General features: G+C 43.8%; 1 protein-coding gene across 1 annotated transcript; it reads right to left on the bottom strand.

The window, feature by feature from the left end:
- Positions 1-16,080: 16,080 nt before the first annotated feature.
- Positions 16,081-18,174, bottom strand: LOC134226760 (probable serine/threonine-protein kinase kinX). The gene is made up of 4 exons (XM_062707728.1): positions 16,560-18,174; positions 16,457-16,507; positions 16,297-16,395; positions 16,081-16,241 (listed from the first exon to the last, which is right to left on the bottom strand). Exons 1-4 carry the CDS (start codon positions 18,100-18,102, stop codon positions 16,195-16,197), a joined length of 1,740 nt encoding a protein of 579 aa, XP_062563712.1. The 5' UTR covers positions 18,103-18,174; the 3' UTR covers positions 16,081-16,194.
- Between the last annotated feature and the right edge of the window lie 3,905 nt (positions 18,175-22,079).

Below are 22,079 nucleotides of genomic sequence, written 5' to 3'. Positions count from 1 at the left end.
TCAAAGCACTCTATGTCTTCACCGATAACGATGTCAATAGGCATCATACCGGTGATGACGCAGAGTGCATCGTGCGACACGGTACGGTACGCGCTCGCAACTCTTAGGCACATGAGCCTATACGTACTTTCTAACTTCGTTCTGTAGCAGTTAATACGCAGGGCCGTGCCCCAAGCTGGCCCCCCATACCTCAGTATGGACAGAGCAACGCTAGCCAGAAGCATGCGCTTGCTGGCATAAACCGCAGAGCTATTAGACATCATCCGGGACAATGCCACTATAGCTGTGGAGGCACGCTTGCAGGCGTAATTGACGTGGCTACCAAAGGTGAGCTTATCGTCGATTATTACCCCCAAGAGTTTGATTGAGCGCTCAGAGGTAATCGTGCAGTTGCCTGCCCTTATCACCGCTTGCTGCTCCGACTTTCGGTTGTTAACAACAACCACCTCAGTCTTGTGGTGAGCCAGTTCTAACTTCCTGGAACTCATCCACTCCTCCACAATTGCGATCGAGTGGGCTGCAGTCAACTCCACCTCTTCGATCGATTCGCCGTAGACCTCCAGCGTAATATCGTCAGCGAAGCCGACGATTACCACGCCCACCGGGAACTTCAACCTCAAGACACCGTCGTACATGACGTTCCATAACACCGGACCCAGTATGGAACCTTGCGGAACCCCTGAGGTTATGTCAACGCACTTCCGACCCGCCTCCGTGTCGTATACCAGTACTCGATTCTGGAAGTAGCTTCCGAGAATCTTGTACAGGTACTCGGGAATTCCAAGACGCAGGAGCGCATCTGCAATAGCTGCCCAACTGGCACTATTGTAAGCATTCCTCACGTCGAGAGTCACTACTGCACAATAGCGAACTCCCTTCCTCTTACGCTGGATAGCTATCTCCGCGGATTTGGTAACCGACAAGATAGCGTCTACGGTCGACTTACCCTTTCGGAAGCCAAACTGGTTACTCGATAGACCATCCGCATCCTCCGTGCGTATCAACAACCTGTTGAGGATGATCTTCTCGAGCACCTTCCCCACCGTATCAAGCAGGCATATTGGTCTATATGCCGACGCATCCCCCGGTGGTTTTTCCGCCTTTGGCAATAGGACCAAGCTCTGCCTTTTCCATGCTTCATGGAAGACTCCCTCGTCCAGGCATCTCTGCATGACAGATCTGAACATCTCGGGAGCCTCAGCAATGGCCGCTTTGATGGCCAGGTTCGGAATACCATCCGGTGCTGGCGCCTTACCTACACTAAGGGACTGTGCAATCCCCGCAAGTTCTGCCACAGTTACTCTTCCCTCGTCAGCCACCCTGGCCCCTGGCAGCTCCACAAAGGGAGGCCAGGGACTTGGGTCGTGACGTGGGAAGAGCCCCGCGATGATCCTCTCCAGCATCTCTGGAGACTGCTCTGTAGGGGCCATCGCCCCACATGTCTTGGCCATTACGACCCTATAGGCGTCACCCCATGGATTCGCGTTGGCACTTTGACACAGGCCCTCGAAGCAGGCTTTTTTGCTTGATCTAATCTCAGTCTTCAGAGCGGCTCTAGCAGCCACGAACGCCACCCGCCGTTCAACACGCTCCTCTTCTGTGCGTGCTCGCTGCATCCGCCTCCTTTCCCGTAGGCAGGCGCGTCGCAGGTTCGCAATTGCTTGAGTCCACCAGTAAGCCGGTGGTCTCCCATTCCTAGGGTGGACTTTCCTAGGCATGGTGGCATCGCATGCACGCGAGAGTACTGCTACCAGCTGCTCGCCGCTCAGACCGAGAGTATTGTGCTCGCGGCGGAGCGCTTCCTTAAACACCTCGTCGTCGAAGTATGATGTCTTCCACATACGAGGACTAGGCCTCGCCCTTTCTTCTGTCCGCTGAATGCTGGTCGTATAGTCGATACTGTCAGGTGGTCGCTGTGAGTGTAGCCATCATCTACCCTCCAGTTCGAACTACTCGTTTGGCCAGGGCTCCAGAACGTAACGTCGATAATCGACTCGGCCCCGTTCCAGCTCTTGGTACTTTTGGTACCGACATTAGCCAAGTCCACATCCAACATGGCCAGTGATTTCAGCAGGATCTGCCCCCGTTGATTCGTGGATCGGCTTCCCCATTCCACGGCCCAAGCGTTGAAGTCCCCCGCTATCACCACCGGCCTACGCCCCATCAAGTTAGCCGTCAAACAATCTAGCATTCGACCGAACTGCTCGATCGACCATCGAGGAGGCGCATAGCAGCTGCAGAAGAAGACCCCGTTGATTTTGGCAATGACGAAGCCCTCGTGTGTCGAAGACACCAACTCTTGGACTGGGTATTTCCCCGTTGTCCATATCGCCGTCATTTTAGACCCATCGGTGACCCAATTACCGTTCCTGGCGGGTACCCGGTAAGGATCTGCTATGATGGCGATATCCGTCCCCCATTCAGCAACTGTCTGACACAGCAGTTGCTGGGCTGCATCACAGTGGTTCAGGTTTAGCTGCGTTACCTGCACTGTGATTTTGCAGCACGCTTAAACGCCGGGCACTTCGAACCCCCCATGGGGTGCTTGCTGTTCGCAGCTTTGCTGGAACAGGTCAAACAGTTTGGAGGGTTCGTGCAGCATTGTGCCTTATGTCCCTCCAATCCGCAGCGTTGACAGAGCTTGCTTCTGTCAGGGCCTTTGTAGTCCCATTGCTTGTGCCCCGGTTCCAGACACTTGAAGCAAACTTCGGGTTGCTCATATATGCCCACAGGGCATACCGACCACCCCACCTTGACGCTCCCTAACTTGACTACCTTGGAGGCGTCCGCTGCAGGTAGCCGAACCAATGCTACCTGTGTCCCTGCCGGACCTTTCCGTAGCCGAACGGCTGCGGTGGACGCCTCCACTTCGCACTGTCGCCGCAGTGCCGTGACGAGCTTTCGACTTCGGTGATCTCGTCCAGGTCTTTAACCCTTAGATTCACCTCCGTCGTGAGTGCCCTCACCTTGACCGTCTCGCCTAGGACTTCCTCCGCCAACTTCTTGTAGGCGGCGCCCTTTTGCGAGACGCCCCGCTTTAGCTCGAGGATCATCTCGCCCATCCGGGTACGTCTTATTCGACGTACATCGGCGCCGAGTTCACCGAGCTTGACGTCACTCCTCATCGCCTTCAAGACGTCCGAGTACTTAGCCTCGTCCGTTTTGATGACTAGGGCATCGCCCCTGGAGCGATTGGCGCCTACCCTAGACTTCTTGCTACCCTCATTCGCCTGGGCCTTCTTTTCGGCCCTTGACGTCTTCGGTTTCCTCTTGTTCTTGACCAGGGTCCAGGAGGCGTCACCCCCCTCTATTTCCCTGGTCTGGGGCGGCTGAGAGCTCTCAGCCTGCCGTAACCCCTTACCACCGTCTTTCCTGGGTGGACGGATCTTTCCAGGTCCTTCCTCCCCCGGTTTTGGAGGTACCTGGCCGGGGTTCAGCTTCCCCAGCCCCACTACCTTTGTTCGAAGTAGTAACCCTCCGCGTTTTGGGGCGGCCCCAGGAGCTCATCCCCTGGAGACTGTCTCCCCCGTTTTTGTGTCTGCTCCGTTGGAGCAGTCACCCCCGACGTGCCTGCGAATACTTGAGCCTTAGTCTGGGTAGACTTTGGCACCACCGTCTTCGCTGGCACGCCCTCGGTCGATTCGACCTTGCCCAAATCCGCGAATTCTTGGGCCTCGGTCTGGGTAGACCTCGACTCCACAGATTTCACGGGTTCGCACTTGGCCGTCCCGTATGCCGTTTCCAGCTTGGCGTCCAACATCGACTTTCGAAGTTTCAGCAAGCTCCTCTTGAGTTCCTTACTGATATTATGCTTCGATGACGCAAAGTCGATGATGGCGTCCAGGTGTTCCGTCAACACCTCGAAGGCCGAAAGCCCATCGCGTTTGCGGTTCATCGCTTTCATAAGCCATGAGCAGTCTATAACCTCTACCGGCGAAGCCTGGGAGATGGTTAATGCTGCCGACCATTGCTTCTGGCCTCCTAGGCGGAGACTTGAACAACCCACCTCTTGCGAAGGGGTTGTCGGCTACACTACTACCACTAATTGAAGAATTGACTTGGTCTTCCATTCCATTTCCAAGCTGCACTACCAGCTAAGTACGCAACCCTCAACTGGCGGTCAATTGTCATCGGAAGACCCGTGGAAGCGTGAGGATTGGAACTTGTGAGGACCAGACCTGTGTAGGTCGCTCCATCCCAGATGTCAACTCACCATTTCGCTGCCCAAATTATGATGTACTAGGATCTCCGAACTGTACTGGAATTTGAATCAAATGGTCTACCGAATCAACCATGGCTTCCATGATGCCCCCAGCCGCAGTATCAATCCAATTATATCCTCCAAGTATTTGTCTTTTACTTGCGTCTCAAATCCAAACATATGAGATGTTGTAAGATCTCCAAATTGTCCTGGAGTTAGAATCAAATGGTCTACCGAATCAACCAAGGCTTTCATGATGTCCCATACCGCGGTATCAACCCATTTATATCCTCCGAGTATTTATCTTTCTCTTGCGTCTCAATTCCAGGCATTTGAGATGTTGTAAGATCTCCAAATCGCCCTGGAGTTTGAGCAAAATGGAATATCGAATAAACCAAAGCTTCCATGATGTCCAAAGCCGCAGTATTAACCCAATTATGTCCCTCACTTATTTATTTTTCACTTGCGTCTCAAATCCAGGCATTTGAGATGTTCTAAGATCTCCGAATTGTCCTGGATTTTGAGTAAAATGGTCTATCGAATCAACCAAGGCTTCAATGGAGTATCTAGCTTGTCTTTCACTTGGGTCTCAAATCCAGGCAAATGAGATGTTATAATATCTCCTAAATGTCCTGGAGTCTGTATCAAATAGTCTTGCAAATAAACCACGGCTTCCAGGCTGTTTCCAGCAGCGGTATCAACCAAATAATGTTCTTCGTGTCTTTAAGTTCCACTTACGTCACAAATTCAGGCACATGAGATGTTGAAAGATATCCAAATTGTCCTGGAGTTTGAAACAAATGGCCTACCGAATCAACGAATGCTTCAATTATTTCTTCCGATTATTTGTCTTTCACTTGCGTCACAAATCCAGACATATCAGATGTTGGAAGATCTCCAAATTATTCTGGAGTTTAAATCAAATGGTCTACCAAATCAACCAAGGCTTCCATGAAGTCCCTAGCCACGGTATCAACTCAATTACGTCCCCCGAGTATTTGTCTTTCTCGTGCGTCATAAATCCAGGCATATGAGAAGTTGTAATATCTCCAAATTGTCCTGGAGTTTGAATCAAATGGCCTACCGAATCAACCAAGGCTGCCATGATGTCTTCAGACACGATATCAACGCAATTTAGTGGACATAATTGTTTTTAAATTACTTACCAAACTTGCAACTTGCAAACCGACAAAATTACGACAAACCACGACTTGCAAATCAACCCTGCCTTGAAATATGTCTGCAGCAGATGTTTTTATCCAATCCTCCGAGCCCATGCACATGTTTGGTACATAAAAATGCGATGTTATTAGTCCCCCAAATCGCCCTGGATGTGGATCAAGTAGTCTGTCAACCAAATCAACCTCGCCTGGAACTATGTTGATATTCAATAAAATTTGACTGAATTTTACAAACAAATACATTTTAAATTTATTTCGATTAAAAAGAACAGTTAGATCGATTGAATATGGCGTTTATTTGCATGCTTCAAATATGTAGTCGAATTAAGTCACATTTGAGTTGCTGCAACCCAAATCATGCAGCTAGGGATGACAGTGTGCCGGAGTGTGAGATTTCTGCCGCCGTGACTGGTCCTTCGTAGTACTTAACGTACTCCTCCCAAAATAACACGCTTTACGATGCCTCTCTGAAATGTTTTCGATTCCCTCATTTTCTCGATTCAAAGAGAAAATCCGAAATAAACCAGGTAGTAAGTGATCCTTCCTTTCTTGCGTTTAACCAAGACACCAACCTTTTTGGATTGTTTTATCATTCTCTTCATAACTTTTAAAAGCAATGACCGTCGAGCCAATTACAAAGGGATCACCCTTCTGAACTCAACGTACACAATTCTGTCGCGTATTCTGTTTAACAGACTGAGACCGCTAGAAGAGTCCTTCGTCAGCGAATACCAGGCAGGTTTTCGTGAGGGTCGATCAACAACGGATCAGATGTTTAGCCTGAGGATGATCATTGATGAATTCTGGGAGTACAACTTGCAGACTTACCAAAGTTCTTGTTGGTGTATCGGGTAATCACCCCCTCCCCCTATTTTTTGGCGATAATGGACATCAATGTGCTTGCCTATACGTTCCATTCTAGTGTCTTCTTCCGTTTACCTCGAGGACCACATTACTAGGACCTGCTTGTACCGATTTGATCAATGATGATCGGATTTAACGAGACGTGCCCGAAATTCGACTTCGACTGACAAAGTGATGTTCTTAAAATCGAGGTTTCTATAGTAAAGTTTCATTGAGACAAACATACACTGTCGGATGATTACACCCAGGTTTTTTTTTACGCGGTTGGATTTCATTAATTTCTCGGTTAACCTAAACTTTCACAGCTTTGAAAATACCCTCTGAATTTTCTTTGATTTTTTGTGAATTTTTTCGTGGGATTAACTCATTGTTTCATTGACGCTGAAGGTCTTAAACGACCAAAACCGAACCGTGTAAAAAAAAACCTGGGTGTATAATAATAATAATAAACAATAAACATCATGAATAAAGTACAACATCTCATATGCCTGGATTTGTAATGCAAGTAAAAGACAAATACTCGGAAATCATAATTGGGTTGGTAGCGGGGCTAGGGACATCATGAAAGCTTTGGTTGATTCGATAGACCATTTGATTAAAACTCAAGGACAATTTGTAGATCTTACAACATCTCAATTGCCTGAAACTGCGACGCAAGTAAAAGACAAATACCCGGAGTACATAATTGGGGTGATACCGCGGCAGAGGACATCATTGAAGCCTTGGTTGATTCGATAGGCCATTTTACTTATACTCCAGGACAATTTGGAGATGTTACAACAACTAAAATGCCTGGATTTGAGACGCAAGTGGAAGATAAATACTCGGAGGACATAATTGGGTTGATACCGCGGCTGGGGGCATCGTAAAAAGCCTTGGTAGATTCAATAGACCATTTTACTCACACGCCAGGACCATTTGGAGAGCTTACAACATCGCCTATGCCTGGATTTGAGACGCAGATGAAAGACAATTACTCGGAGGACATAAATGGGTTCATACCGCGGTTGGTTGATTCGGTAGACCATTTTATTCAAACTCCAGGACAATTTGGAGATCTTACAACATCTCATATGTTTGGATTTGAGACGCAAGTGAAAGACAAATATTCGGAGAACATAATTGGGTTGATACTGCGGCTGAGGGCATCATGGAAGCCTTGGTTGATTCGGTAGACCATTTGATTCAAATTCCAGTACAGTTCGCATATCCTAGAACATCATAATTTATTATCACACATGTTTCGTATCGTATATACTTTACATTTATTTTAACAAGCTCGCAGTAGACAACATGCTTGAAACATTTTCTGAAGCTTCATGCATCCTGTAGTATAAAGTGGTTCCTAAAGACACCGAATTGTCATCGTATGCATAGTAGGGATGCTCAAAATGTGTTCTTATGTTCCAGGTGATGTCTTTTATGTGTTATTTTATCATTTCCATCATCACTATATGAATAGATACCATTTTTGGTAATGAAATATAAGTATATCTCCAAAATCGCATTTTTTTCAAAATCCGTTGCTTTACTTCCATAGCTCTAGTAAAAAATTGAACACCCCTAGATACAACATTTTGCAATGTCCAGAAGAGATGGCTAAGAGGTTGGTGAAAAAACTTAGAAAATCGGTTGAAAAACCTCAGAGATATAGCCATTTGAAAATTTAGTTACAACGATTTTCTGAACGAATGAATCCTAGTGTTAATAATTGCAATGCCTCTGGCTTCGACTATTGAATTGGTCAAAGATACGAGAGCATTATCACTATCACTTTTGGAATCGAGAGGAATATCAACAACAAAATTCCAATCGATATACGTTTTATATAAATCCCAGTCAGCTCTATGATAATTAAAAGTTGAGCTTATTGGATTGTTAATGGGTTCTTGTGAGATTTCAAACGTCACAGGAAGGTGATCAGAGTCAAAGTCAGCATGAGTTACCAATGGATTATTTTAGGTAACTCATTCTGCACTCACCGCATCAAAACAAAGTCGCTACTGTATATGTAGATTAACATGCGAGAGGTTTTGAACGAACTGGTCTACGGTGGTGCTATTTACTCGTTTCATAGCGGCAAATTTTCCTTTTTCATTATTCCATTGGCCACACAGCTGACTTGAATCCCTTAAAACTAAATCAATTGTCGAACAGAATTGAATTGGAAATTGAATGATTGGTGCCGACAATGATTTTTCTTGACGCTACAGTCCCATTCACGATAGCGACGATCAGATTGACCGTAGAACTGAGATCCATGTTTGTCACCGCATTGATTTTGACATATTTCAACCCTGGTTCCTCGGACTGCTTGCTGCAAATGATCATAGCTCGTTGAAATTTCGTACAATGGATTTTTTTGGAGAAATTTTTTTGTATGTAAAATTTACCACATCTCAGGGAAACCAGCGCCATTGCATCCACTTCGCAGATGGAAGGAAAAAGGTAAAGCTTAACCCTTTCATTTTCATTTATTTAGTTAACATCTAAACAGATAACACTGAATCAACAATTTGACGCCACAATGCACGGTTCGAGGCCGCATCTCTCCATCCTCGGATACGCCCCACGCTCGCCAAGTCGTTCTGCACCTGGTCTGCCCATCTCGCTCGCTGCGCTCCACGCCGTCTCGTACCTGCCGGATCGGAAGCGAACACCATCTTTGCAGGGTTGCTGTCCGGCATTCTTGCAACATGTCCTGCCCATCGTACCCTTCCGGCTTTAGCCACCTTCTGGATACTGGGTTCGCCGTAGAGTTGGGCGAGCTCATGGTTCATTCTTCGCCGCCACACACCGTCTTCTTGCACACCGCCAAAGATGGTCCTAAGCACCCGTCTCTCGAATACTCCGAGTGCTTGCAAGTCCTCCTCGAGCATTGTCCATGTTTCATGTCCGTAGAGGACTACCGGTCTTATTAACGTCTTGTACATGACACATTTGGTGCGGTGGCGAATCTTTTTCGACCGCAGTTTCTTCTGGAGCCCGTAGTAGGCCCGACTTCCACAGATGATGCGCCTTCGTATTTCACGACTAACGTTGTTGTCAGCCGTTAGCAAGGATCCGAGGTAGACGAATTCCTCAACCACCTCGAAGGTATCCCCGTCTATCGTAACACTGCTTCCCAGGCGGGCCCTGTCGCGCTCGGTTCCGCCCACAAGCATGTACTTTGTCTTTGACGCATTCACCACCAGTCCAACTTTTGTTGCTTCACGTTTCAGGCGGGTGTACAGTTCTGCCACCTTTGCAAATGTTCGGCCGACAATGTCCATGTCATCCGCGAAGCAAATAAATTGACTGGATCTGTTGAAAATCGTACCCCGGCTGTTACACCCGGCTCTCCGCATGACACCTTCTAGCGCAATGTTGAACAACTGGCACGAAAGTCCATCACCTTGTCTTAGTCCCCGGCGCGATTCGAACGAACTGGAGTGTTCGCCCGAAATCTTCACACAGTTTTGCACACCATCCACCGTTGCTTTGATCAGTCTGGTAAGCTTCCCAGGGAAGCTGTTCTCGTCCATAATTTTCCATAGCTCTACGCGGTCTATACTGTCGTATGCCGCCTTGAAATCAACGAACAGATGGTGCGTTGGGACCTGGTATTCACGGCATTTTGAAGGATTTGCCGTACAGTAAAGATCTGGTCCGTTGTCGAGCGGCCGTCAACAAAGCCGGCTTGATAACTTCCCACGAACTCGTTCACTAATGGTGACAGACGACGGAAGATGATCTGGGATATCACTTTGTAGGCGGCATTAAGGATGGTGATCGCTCGAAAGTTCTCACACTCCAGTTTGTCGCCTTTCTTGTAGATGGGGCATATAACCCTTCCTTCCACTCCTCCGGTAGCTGTTCGGTTTCCCAGATTCTGACTATCAGTTTGTGCAGGCAAGTGGCCAGCTTTTCCGGGCCCATCTTGATGAGCTCAGCTCCGATACCATCCTTACCAGCTGCTTTATTGGTCTTTAGCTGTTGAATGGCATCCTTAACTTCCCTCAAGGTGGGGGCTGGTTGGCTTCCATCGTCCGCTGAACTGACGTAGTCATCTCCTCCGCTGCCTTGACTTTCATTGCCTGTACTCTCAGCGCCATTCAGATGTTCCTCGTAGTGCTGCTTCCACCTTTCGATCACCACACGTTCGTCCGTCAAGATGCTCCCATCCTTATCCCGGCACATTTCGGCTCGCGGCACGAAGCCTTTGCGGGATGCGTTGAGCTTCTGATAGAACTTGCGTGTATCTTGAGAACGGCACAGCTGTTCCATCTCCTCGCACTCCGCTTCTTCCAGGCGGCGTTTCTTCTCCTGAAAAAGGCGGGTCTGCTGTCTCCGCTTCCGTCTATAACGTTCCACGTTCTGCCGGGTACCTTGCTGCAGCGCAACCGCCCGCGCTGCGTCCTTCTCCTCCAGAATCTGTCTGCACTCTTCGTCGAACCAATCGTTCCGTCGACTTCGACCCATATACCCGACGTTGTTCTCCGCTGCGTCGTTAATGGCTGCTTTAACTGTACTCCAGCAGTCCTCAAGAGGGGCCCCATCGAGCTCACCCTCTTCCGGCAACGCTGCCTCGAGATGCTGCGCGTATGCAGTGGCGACATCAGGTTGCTTCAGTCGCTCTAGGTCGTACCGCGGCGGTCGTCGGTACCGAACATTGTTGATGACGGATAGTTTTGGGCGCAGTTTAACCATCACCAGATAGTGGTCAGAGTCGATGTTAGCGCCACGATATGTCCTGACGTCGATAATGTCGGAAAAGTGCCGTCCATCAATCAGAACGTGGTCGATTTGTGATTCTGTCTGCAGTGGTGATCTCCAGGTGTACCGATACGAAAGGCCTTACTCCAGAGATTTCTTGGATTACCAAGAACATATGCTATGAACGCATTCTGTTCTTTGTACTACAGAGAGCATGTACCATATTTGAAACCGGAAAATTGATCTGTAGTTACGCGTGCAGATCAAAAGGCCTTACTCAAGGGATTTCTTGGATGACCAAGAATATATTGTAAGAACACATTCTGTTTTTTGTACTACAGAGAGCATGTACCATATTTGAAACCGGAAAATTCATCATCTACGTATCCTTTCTCTGTACCACAAGGAGCATGTACCATACTTAAAACAGGACTGCAAATCTTTGTTCCTGAGCTCAAGCCATTTCTTGGATAACTGGATGACTTATCTGTGACTTCATGAAGAATATCTATCATTTCGGTCAATTTTTAAAGTCAAATTGAAAGTTTATTTCGGTTCCAGTTAACAAAAATTTCCTAGTGCAATCCCATTTCGACCGCATTAAAATGATTTTGATTGTGCTGCCATTCAGTTAAATGCCTTAGTCTGTCAAACAACTAACACACAAGCACACACACATGGGTAGTGCTGCCAACAAATTTCTATTATGAAATTATTTCTCCTGTTTCAAACTTTCGGAATAGTAGAAAATTTTATTATGAATGACGAGTGTGCATGAAACATATTTATTTGGAAGACTTTACTTTTATTATGCTTGCGGAAAATAATTGAAAAACCTACTTTTATTGACTGCATGATGTATTATCAGATGTTTAACATAAGATTACTTCAGTTCAAACCGCCAGTTTGGCAACGCGTTTTTCGACTATAAACAAGGCGACGAAGAAAATAAATTTCAAACGCTCTAAAGTTTGAAAAAACAGATCATTTGAACGGCTTCCGGTAGTTATTTTTTAATTATTTTTCACTTGAGCAATAAACATTGCTTTTATTTAGTGTGCGATGAGAAATTTATGTGAAAAAGTGCGGTGAAAATCAGTGAATTACGTTGATTTTGATGACGGTGTTGCGCGTCTTCTACAGCAGTAAACGAACTGGATTTTCCTTCGTCGCACGGATAACGTAGGAAATTGTGCAAAAACTCACATTCGCAAAGTTAAATTTAACTGTATTTCAAGTAAGTAACACCGGAATGTAATTAAAATGAATGCAGATCGTAGTGTACACTTTTTTCTATCACGCCAGATGATTAGTTCATTATTTCAGACGTTTCACGAGTATTTAGTGATTTATAATTTGATATGACGGATACTAGCGCCATGGACGAATTAGCGCTATTACCTTAGAAATTATGACCAAAATACTTTTTGCCTTTCTTGTGCTACAAAGTTGAACCAAAAGGGTATAATTTCTCTCCGAAAACGAACTATCGGATGCGTCCACACGGATACACTTCCCTCTCTCTTCATACGGGAGGTTAGCAGAAGGATGGTCATGAGATTTATATCATAACAAATATTGCCCTCCGCTCGCTTGATGGGAATGACATTTTCGTTTTCTTTTTGTGTAGTCAGAGCTTCAGTTTGACAAACATCCAAAAGTGATATCCTTAAAATATATGACTGGGTATAATAAAACAGGGGTATGTACGTCAAAAAGATTGGAAAAGGAAAAAAAGTCATATTAGCATATTGTAGATCAAATTGAAAACCGAACCAAGATCTCGCGTTTTCAACTGGATCTACAATATCTTTGATTGAAATAATCCGATTTTCATAGAACGGACAAAGCAATTTTTTCTTTTTTACTCCCAGCTACCAGCTCATCTATTTTCAAGCACACACATTTTACGAAGGTCGAGAAAGGCGGCATCACCGCTAGGTGGATAAATCTGGGTTTTTAATTTTATTTTGCAAATCACGCCAAATAACTTTCAACGCGGGATCGCGAGTTCTTTGGTATTGCCTTCGCCTCAGATTTTTAAGAATCCGTTAAAACTAAATCAATTGTCGAACAGAATTGAATTGGAAATCAAATGCTTGGTGCCGGCAATGATTTTTTCTTGACACTACAGTCCCATTCACGATAGCGACGATGAGATTGACAGGTTAACCAAAAAATTGATAAATACCAATCGTGTAAAAAAATATTGGGTGTAAGATGAGATCCATGTTTGTCACTGCATTGATTTTGACATATTTCAACCCTGGTTCCTGGAAGTGCTATCTTCAATGATCATAGCCCGTTTAAATTTCGCACAATGGATTTTTTTTCTATTGGGCAGAAAAAGTTTTGATATGTAAAATTTACTACATCTCAGGGAAACCAGCGTCATTACATCCACTTCGCAGATGGAAGGAAAAAAGTAAAGCTTAACGTGGTCTTTCAAGGGTAGGACCTCGCAGATGGTTATTCTGTCTTTATATCTCGAAAGAAAAAATACAGCTTCACGTTTTTAAGAACGTAGATGCAATGAATACGAATGCAAAATTTTGATGAATAACTAATCTGGATAGCCGGACTCGACTATTTTCGTACTATATGTATTGCACTGTCCAAACAATGTCAACGCCAGCGTGGAGCTTTCCGGGAATACACACCGCGTCATGCCCCAACTAAGAGAACTTCCATCAGCGTTTCATTTCCGTTACGTTCATTGTTTAAAATCATTCGATTTATTTTCCCATTTCATTTTTAATTGAATCTTTCCATTCGAAGCAACACCGGTGGAGTCTGATTCACTTAAATCTGTGCATTCACTGCCCACTGCGTTTATGGAAGCTACTTTTGGTCAATTGATGGCTGTGTTGGTGGTTACCAATTTTGGATCGGTTTCCACCGACGACACAGGGAGCATCGAGCAATCATTCTCGTATTGGAAGGTGAGAAATCATTTCGTAGCAAAGCGATGGGAAAAAATTGCTGCTCGTTCGGGAATTGTGCTACGTGTGGTAAGTTGGTTCGCTTCTTCGGGTGGTCTATTCACGCTCTCGATGGAGTATAAATGAATAGTGATTCATTAGATTTGTTTCAAACTTATCGGATGTAATAGAGGTTTGTGCGCTGAATAATTTCTAATTTCGAAAAATATGGGAAAAGTTTTGGTATCTGGAGAGGAAATTCATTCAGCTGTATCGAACTAAATACAGAAACCCTGTCCGTTCGTTCAACACATATAATCATTGTTACGTGACTTCCGGTCCTTTTTCCACATGATACTTTTCGTCCAATTGCTTGAAAGTCAAATTGATAGCCAAAATTACGAATAGTTGTGCATTATCCCAGACTGTGAATTGTGATAGGGAGTGGCAATTTATTTGTGACATTAGAGCGATACAATTTTCAATTATGTTATTTAATCCCCTCTCGGATTATTATTTGTTAAATATGCAGGGAGCGATAGTTATATTTCATGACAATTTCATGTGTTCTAAAACATTTTTTAACAAACCTGATCTATTAGCTTTCAGAGTACCCATGTACCTTGTTGGGTATTCGGTATGATTGCATAAAAATAATACAAAAATATAACTTTGAATAACGTTATCAGTTGCCACGATAACGCATAATCAACTCAATCACAATCAATCACTATGTTTTTTTCAAAATTTCAGAAAAATATGTAAACAGCCGTATGAAAAAACTTTTTCTTGCCAATTGTAACTTAAGAGGCTAGAACTTGGTTAAGATTGAGATCCCAATTAAGATACCAAAACATACATATACACTATACAGACATACTCAATTCCTTAAGATCCATCATATTATCATAAAAAAATTTGTAATGAAGCGAAATAATAGCATTCCAATATAACTTTCTTATAAGTAAAAGGCAAAACTAATCTGGCCGGTTTCGTATATACAGATCACATTTATTTCATATTAGAAGTTCGCGCCATGATGGCATATCTTATCTCGAATTGGCTTCATTCGATAATTATGAATGAAACACTTATCAGCTCCACGCTGAGCCGACACGAAACGTTTACTGCCGTTGAGTCTCATTTGCACCTTGCCTTGGTCCATCAGAATCGAGCACGCGTTAATCACCGATCACATTTCTACTGCGGCGGTACGGACTTATCTGATAACAGCGACGAACACCGCAGAACGTCGCCCCTGGTGCATCGCAGCGTCGGTTGGTCGAACACATAGTACGGTGGGCACGACTCCACCTGAAGGCTATTTTGGAAGCACGTCACAAACTGATTGCACCGATAGGGGTGGCGATAATTCCCAGCCGGACGTGTTTCACAGAATCTTGGATCAACCGGATCCAGCAAGCAGCGGCCTGGATCCCCCGGGAAGCAGTCTTGATATTGCAGATTGAATACCTTCTCGGGAGGGCATCTCCGGTTGCTCTGAGGTTGCTGTTCACAGTCGATATACTGGGTGCAGTTGAAAGGGTTACGGATAAAAGTGGATGCGTGATTCCGGCAGAACAAGGACTCCCACGTAGGATCCAGACATTCGTTCGGAGTGCTGGGTGATGTATTCGGTAAGCTCGTTGTGGTCGGTGTTGGCGACGATGGAGGTTCCTCTACAGCCGGGCATGAGTACATGGAGTGGTGCACGCAAAATGATACCCGTGGATCGAAGACAAAATTATACCCACATTGATGAACGGTGCCCTTGTAGTTTACACAAACGTAATACAGTCGACAGTTGGTTGGGTGGGGACGGATTCCCATGGCGGTTCCGGTGCAAACTAAGTCAGCAGGACCTAGAGCTTCCTGAGCGGAACCCGATGATGCGAAAAACACGAGCACTAGTGTGCAAAGCAAAGTGTTCGAATACATCTTGAAAGAGGAACTAACGAGTGAGTTTGCTTTGACCAAGAGGTTTTATTTCGGAATCAGCTAAACTAGTCTCTGAAAGTTATCAAGATAAGTAAACATCGGTATTACGATGTTTGTAAGAGTGTATCGTCAAGTAGATATTTACTCCGACTGCATCCGCTGTTATCGGGAATAGCACCATAGGAGGTGAAAATAGACTTATTCAGATTTGTCATAATAGATTTCTAAGTAATGGGGCACTTTGATAATAGAGCCTCAGGTGTTGCATTAAGAAAACAACTTATTTTCATTAATATATTTTATTTATGATATCGAGTCATAGTGCGACAGAAAGTATTGCTAATTTACTATTAAATGCCAAATATTGGCAAAATGGTGCGTTCAGTTAGTACCTCTACTCCGGTTCGGGATCCTCTTCGGTAGCATCAACTTCAGCGTCCTCTGAAATATTCAGATCACTTTTAGACTTAAAAAATAGAAACACTACTTTATCTACCTTCTGGGATCTCAACCTCTGGAATAGTATTGTCAGGAGTTACAATTAAATCATCTTCTTCGTCCACCGTTTCATCATCTTCTTCTTCTGGGGTATCCTCTGTATAAATTTGTATAAATTAGCATAAGGCAAAGTTAAGCATAAATTTATGTAATACAACCTTCAGGTTCTTGGGTGGATTCTTCTTCCGCCTCATCAAGGGTGACGTCATCTGATAAAAAATTATTCAGATACAACTTCACTCATAGTTATGTACAACTCACCTTCCTCTTCATCATCCACCTTCTTTTCAATTGTTTCCTCTTCAACTGGTTCCTCTTCCTGATCCTCCACTACCTCAACATCTTCCTCTTCATCTGCTTCAGCCGTGGATTCTTCTTCTTCATCCTCTTCATCATTTGACTCAGAAGTTTCTTCAGTAACCTCCTCCTCCTCATCATCATCATCATCATTATTCGCTTTCTTCTTGTTTCCGGGTTGATCAACTTCTTCTGCTTCTGGCACAACCTCATCAATTTCACTGCCTTCCTCTTCCGGTACTGTAATTTGTTCTTCCTCAATCTCCTCCGGGACGTCTACTACCTGTTCCTCCTCTTCCGGGATCTCTTCTTGTTCATCGCCGCCATTTTCGTCCTCTTCCGGAACCTGTTCCTCTTCCTCTTCTGGTGGTGTTACGATATCTATTTCCTCTTCCTCCGGTGTTAGTTCAGCATCATCTTCAGCTTCTGGCACAACATCATCTGTCTCATTCTCCACTTCTTCTGGTTCTGGAGCCTGCTCCTCCACTTCTGGCGCTTGTTCTTCCTCATCGTCATCAGCTTCTTCTTCGCCATTTACCTCAGTAGTTTCTTCAGCAGCAACATCTTCTTCTACGTCCTCCTCATCTTCGTTGTCATCTACATCAGGCACAACCTCCTCTACTTCACTACCTTCTTCTTCTGGTTCGGAAACTTGTTCTTCCTCGATCTCCTCTGGAACTTCTTCCTGTTCTTCCACTTCTGGGAGCTCTTCTTGTTCATCATCACCATTTTCTTCTTCTTCCAAAATTTGTTCCTCTTCCTCTTCATCTGGCGTTGGCTCAGCATTATCTTCAGGTTCTGGCACAACGTCGTCTGTTTCATTTTCCTCTTCTTCTGGTTCGAGAACCTGTTCTTCATCGTTCTCCTCTGGAGCTTCTTCTTCCTGTTCTTCCTCCTCTGGGACCTCTTCTTCTTCATCATCACCAACTTCTTCTTCTTCTTCCGGTACTTGTTCCTCTTCCTCCTCTGGTGGTGTTAGGACCTCTACGCCTTCTTCCTCTGGCGTTGGTACCTCCGGAACGGCAACTTCCTGCTCGTCATCCACCTCAGACACATCATCTTCAAGCTCTGGCACGACCTCGTCTATTTCATTTTCCTCTTCCTCTGGCTCGGGAACCTGTTCTTCTTCTTCTGGTGTTTCTTCTTCATCATCAGCTTCTTCTTCTTCTTCTTCTTCTGGTGGTGTTATTACTTCTTCTTCTTCTTCGTCTGAGACTTCATTTTCGTCTTCATTATCGTCATCGTCGTCTGCCAATTTGCAGATTACTCGTTCCGGAAGATCACACCCTTGAGTTGCCTCATCAAAGAACAGTCCATCGGGACAGCTACCATCAACTAATCCTCCATTGAAGCAGACCTTGTATTTGGAACATGATTCCGGGTGTGACAAGTAAACGCTTTGGTTTATATCTGCATTACAATCGAAGTCCGGATTGCGCTTCGCAGGATATCCTTGGACCACTGCTGCTACCAGCAGGACGGCCGCCAAACAAAACCGACTCTTCATTACAATTTTTCCCAGGGAAAGAATACAGCTCCTAACTTTCCACACCAACTGATTAGCACTCACTTGTCGACTATGAACCAAACTGAGATGGTGACCCCTTTTTATTGGATCGTCTCAAGTGACCACCGAATCTTCCGTTTCAGACTGATAATAGCCGTCTTAGGGCATTTGATGTGGTTTCCGTCCAATTCGGCACAGATTTCATATCTCCGGAACATCAACAGTTGTCAACAATGAAAAGTAGTTATTATTCAATCAACTCTGCCCGAAAACATATTCTTATTAAATTCAATAAATATGAACATTTTTTGACAGTGGTCATAATATCAGATAAAAAATAAATTCATTCTTTCAATTGAAATACAAATGTATAAATCAGCATGCTGGACAAACAAGGGACTAACCCTAGCTATTGTCAGCTGTTTGATTGACGAGGATGCTTTCAAACAACATCCGAAAGATATCTTCACTTACCCTTTGATTGGCTGTTTCTAATTATAATACGCAGCCACACGCTGTAATACGGTAGATGATGTGTTCCCTGACGCCAACAAGCGACAATTGGATCCCAATGTGCCAAAACGATAAGATATGAAAATCTTCATTTCGAGTATTGTCTAAAAAGTATCTTCATTCAGGGGAGAATAGTGGCGCCAAACATTGGACACTTCGACAGGTTGTTGCATAACGCTTCAACATAGTGCAAGGATCTACGACTGTACTCATATAGCTTTCGGCGATCTTTCTCTACTACCCTTCCGAATATGCGTTGTAAATCTGATGTAGTGTTAGCCGAACCGTTACAGCGTGATGTATACTTCGGAAACATGTGACGCCTCGTGGTAATAGTTGATGGATTCGTTTCTGATTGATGCGTGTGAAGAGCTTCTTATCTGGGACATGGAAGTACAATTAACATATTGGCACCTAGGCTGTCACTTTTACTGGAGTGTATTCACATCGAAAATGAATCACGTAACTGAAATTAGAACTGTTGATAATTTTGCATGAACAATAATATTATTATCGTTGTTATCAAAAACCATTAGATTGTTCTTTGAGCGCACTAAGCCTGGTGAATTCATTTATTGGCATAACATTTCCATTCTTATATCCTTATTATTATTCTTATGTCACCTCCAGGGTTTCTTTAGAGCAAGATTGGATTTTAAACTTGCCGCAAAACGATTTCTCACCAACATTTTGCGTAGTTAAGCATCCTATGCTCCTGGGATTTGATGAGAATTGCGATTCCTGGTCATTTCTTATCATTTGACAATCTTGCGTCTCAATCGGGTAACTGTTTAAGAAGCATTTTTTCAGTAGTCATAAAATGCAACCTTATTTTTTGATAAACCTATCGCTTGAATAATCATTTGTGTGACGGATTTTTTTTTGAATAAAAACGGTGGTTCATGGACATGGGACAGTGGAATTATTAAAATGTCTCGAAACAATGTCATTTGACGTAAGCTTGGGACAAAAGGTCGAAGGGACAAAAGGTCGAATGCACAAAAGGTCGGAAGCCCAAAATTTCAAAATCTATAATTCTGTACACATGCAAAATACAAAATACACGACAACAAGTTTGAAAACATGTTTCTGAAGAAAAATATAGCTTATTACATTTCCTAATTTCCTAATAATACATTTCAAATGGTATATTCTGCCAAACAACTTTCGGCCAAATGTCATTCGGCCGAACGGTATTTGGCCGAATGCCATTTACGGCCGTAATTTTGGCCCTTCCCCGTCCGCCATTGTATGAGTATGTATCTTGTATGGCAAGTACAATGGATTAGAGATGAGCGCTCCGCTCAGGAGCTGTTCGAAAGATTCGCTTCCTTACATTGAGCTGATGAATCATGGATCTTTTTCAAAGAACCCCAGCTCAGCAGCTCCATTGATGAAATCATTGTCAAACACGCGCCTAGAGAAACTCTCTCGAGTACGCGCGCTGTTGAATTTTGTACAACACAAACGAAAATACCACGCTCGCAGTACACAATACAAGCGAGCTTGTATGAGCATTCCAGTCCAGTACCGCGCACGTGCTGATCGTTTATTATTTACCTCAGGCTCAAGCGCCATCAAGCCAAGCAACAGAAAGCATTTCTGCTGCAGGAAGGAATAAGAAACACACAAGCAAAAATAAACCAACTAACTTGCTCTATTTCTAAACCCATACCCATATTGACTAACGCAAAATGAACTCCCCCAAGAAATTATGACGTTTGAGCGGGTCGCATAATGAACGCAAAATGAACTTTTGTCTATAGACTAACGCAAAATGAACTTCCCCAAGAAATTATGACGTTTGAGCGGGTCGCATGATGAACGCAAAATGAACTTTTGTTCTAGTGGACGACCGCTCAAATGTCTAAATCCATCGGGTGAGTGAATTTGATGAACTCCTGCATAGGTCTATAGACCTGTGCAAGAGTTCATCAAATTAACTCACCTGATGGATTTTAACATTTGAGCGGGTCGTCCACTCGAACAAAAGTTCATTTTGCGTTCATTATGCGACCCGCTCAAACGTCATAATTTCTTGGGGGAGTTCATTTTGCGTTAGTCTATACTCGGCGCTACGAACGGACACACAAAATACTTAGTAGTGCGGTAGCGAACGAACCGTACAAAGCAAAAGATCCGAAGAGCCGCACCAGATCACACCAAGCGCCAATGAAACATTTCCTATTTTTTGCCAAGGTTTTCATGTAGATTCACTTGGTCAAATATCGCATCGGACATCGTTCAACGCCATAGCTGAGGATCCCTTACAACAAATGTACGTATGACTTAACATGAAACACTTTCCGTTTGTCTTTTGCGAACAAAATATCCCAAGTTAGTCAAAAAGCCGCTTGGTGTGGTTGGCTGAATCCCAACCATATGTAAATTATGCAAAAAAATATATAAAAGTTATAATAGTCTTTGTCTGGGACTTAAGGCCAAACACAATTGATACTTTTGCGTGCGTTTGACAGTTTTCCCATGGGAAAACTGTCAAAACGCACGCAAACTTATCCCTTGTGTTTGACCCTTTAGAATCTCTAACATAAAAATACATTCACACTTGGTGGCTGATAAATGCAACGCATTTTAGACTTCATACGCACTTAACTTGGAGTTAGGCGCTGGTTAAAAAGTTCCCGATGGCGTGTATGTAAAAAGTTCGATCATTACATTGGAACGCAATTGCCGATATAATTTACGGCAAAAATATATTGAACTCTTCTATGACTTGATTTAATCTATTCAATCGTTGAGCTAGAACCTGATCTTTTCCTAAATTCTTTACGAATTCATTTGATCTTTTCGGTATGTCCATGTGACTTTCGTCTAAATATTCGACGGGAAACTCTTTGAATTTTCTGTGAATTTTTAAAAGAGTTTCCGATGAAAATTATGAGGAATTTCTTGTCTATATTCAAGAGAATTGAAATTGGAAATTCAGTACAAAATTTATATTTCATAATTTCCGCAAAATAAAAACATAAAGAAAATCGTCCAAAATTTAAACGGGAAATTCATCTGATTTCCACAATTCCCACAATAAATCCCTTTTAATTTCCACAAGAAAATTGTCTCAATTAATTTTCATAAAAAAAATTTACGAATGTCAATAAGAAATTGAAATTATGCTGGTGTCTAATGGATATTTCTCATAATTTTTCAAGGTAAATTTTTTTAGGGAAACCTACCTAAAAGAAATTCAGAGAAAACTTGCTACACACTTTTGTTAAATTTTTCCTGGAATACCTTTGATTATTCTTCTAGAAATATCTTTGGACATTCTTCCAGTATTTTCTCTGCGAATTTCTCTATGAATTTCTTCAAAAAATCGTCCTGGTATTCTTTCTGTAATCCCTCCAGGAAATTGTCCGGAAGTTTCAGGGATTTTTCCGAAACATCCTCCAGAAATTCTGGGGACCGCGAGATTGGGTCTATTTTATTCCTTCAGGTACGCGAAG

The sequence above is a fragment of the Armigeres subalbatus genome, chromosome 3, assembly GCF_024139115.2.
Source record: "Armigeres subalbatus isolate Guangzhou_Male chromosome 3, GZ_Asu_2, whole genome shotgun sequence".
Taxonomy (NCBI): Eukaryota; Metazoa; Arthropoda; class Insecta; order Diptera; family Culicidae; genus Armigeres; species Armigeres subalbatus.
This window is presented reverse-complemented; position numbering and strand designations above follow the sequence as displayed.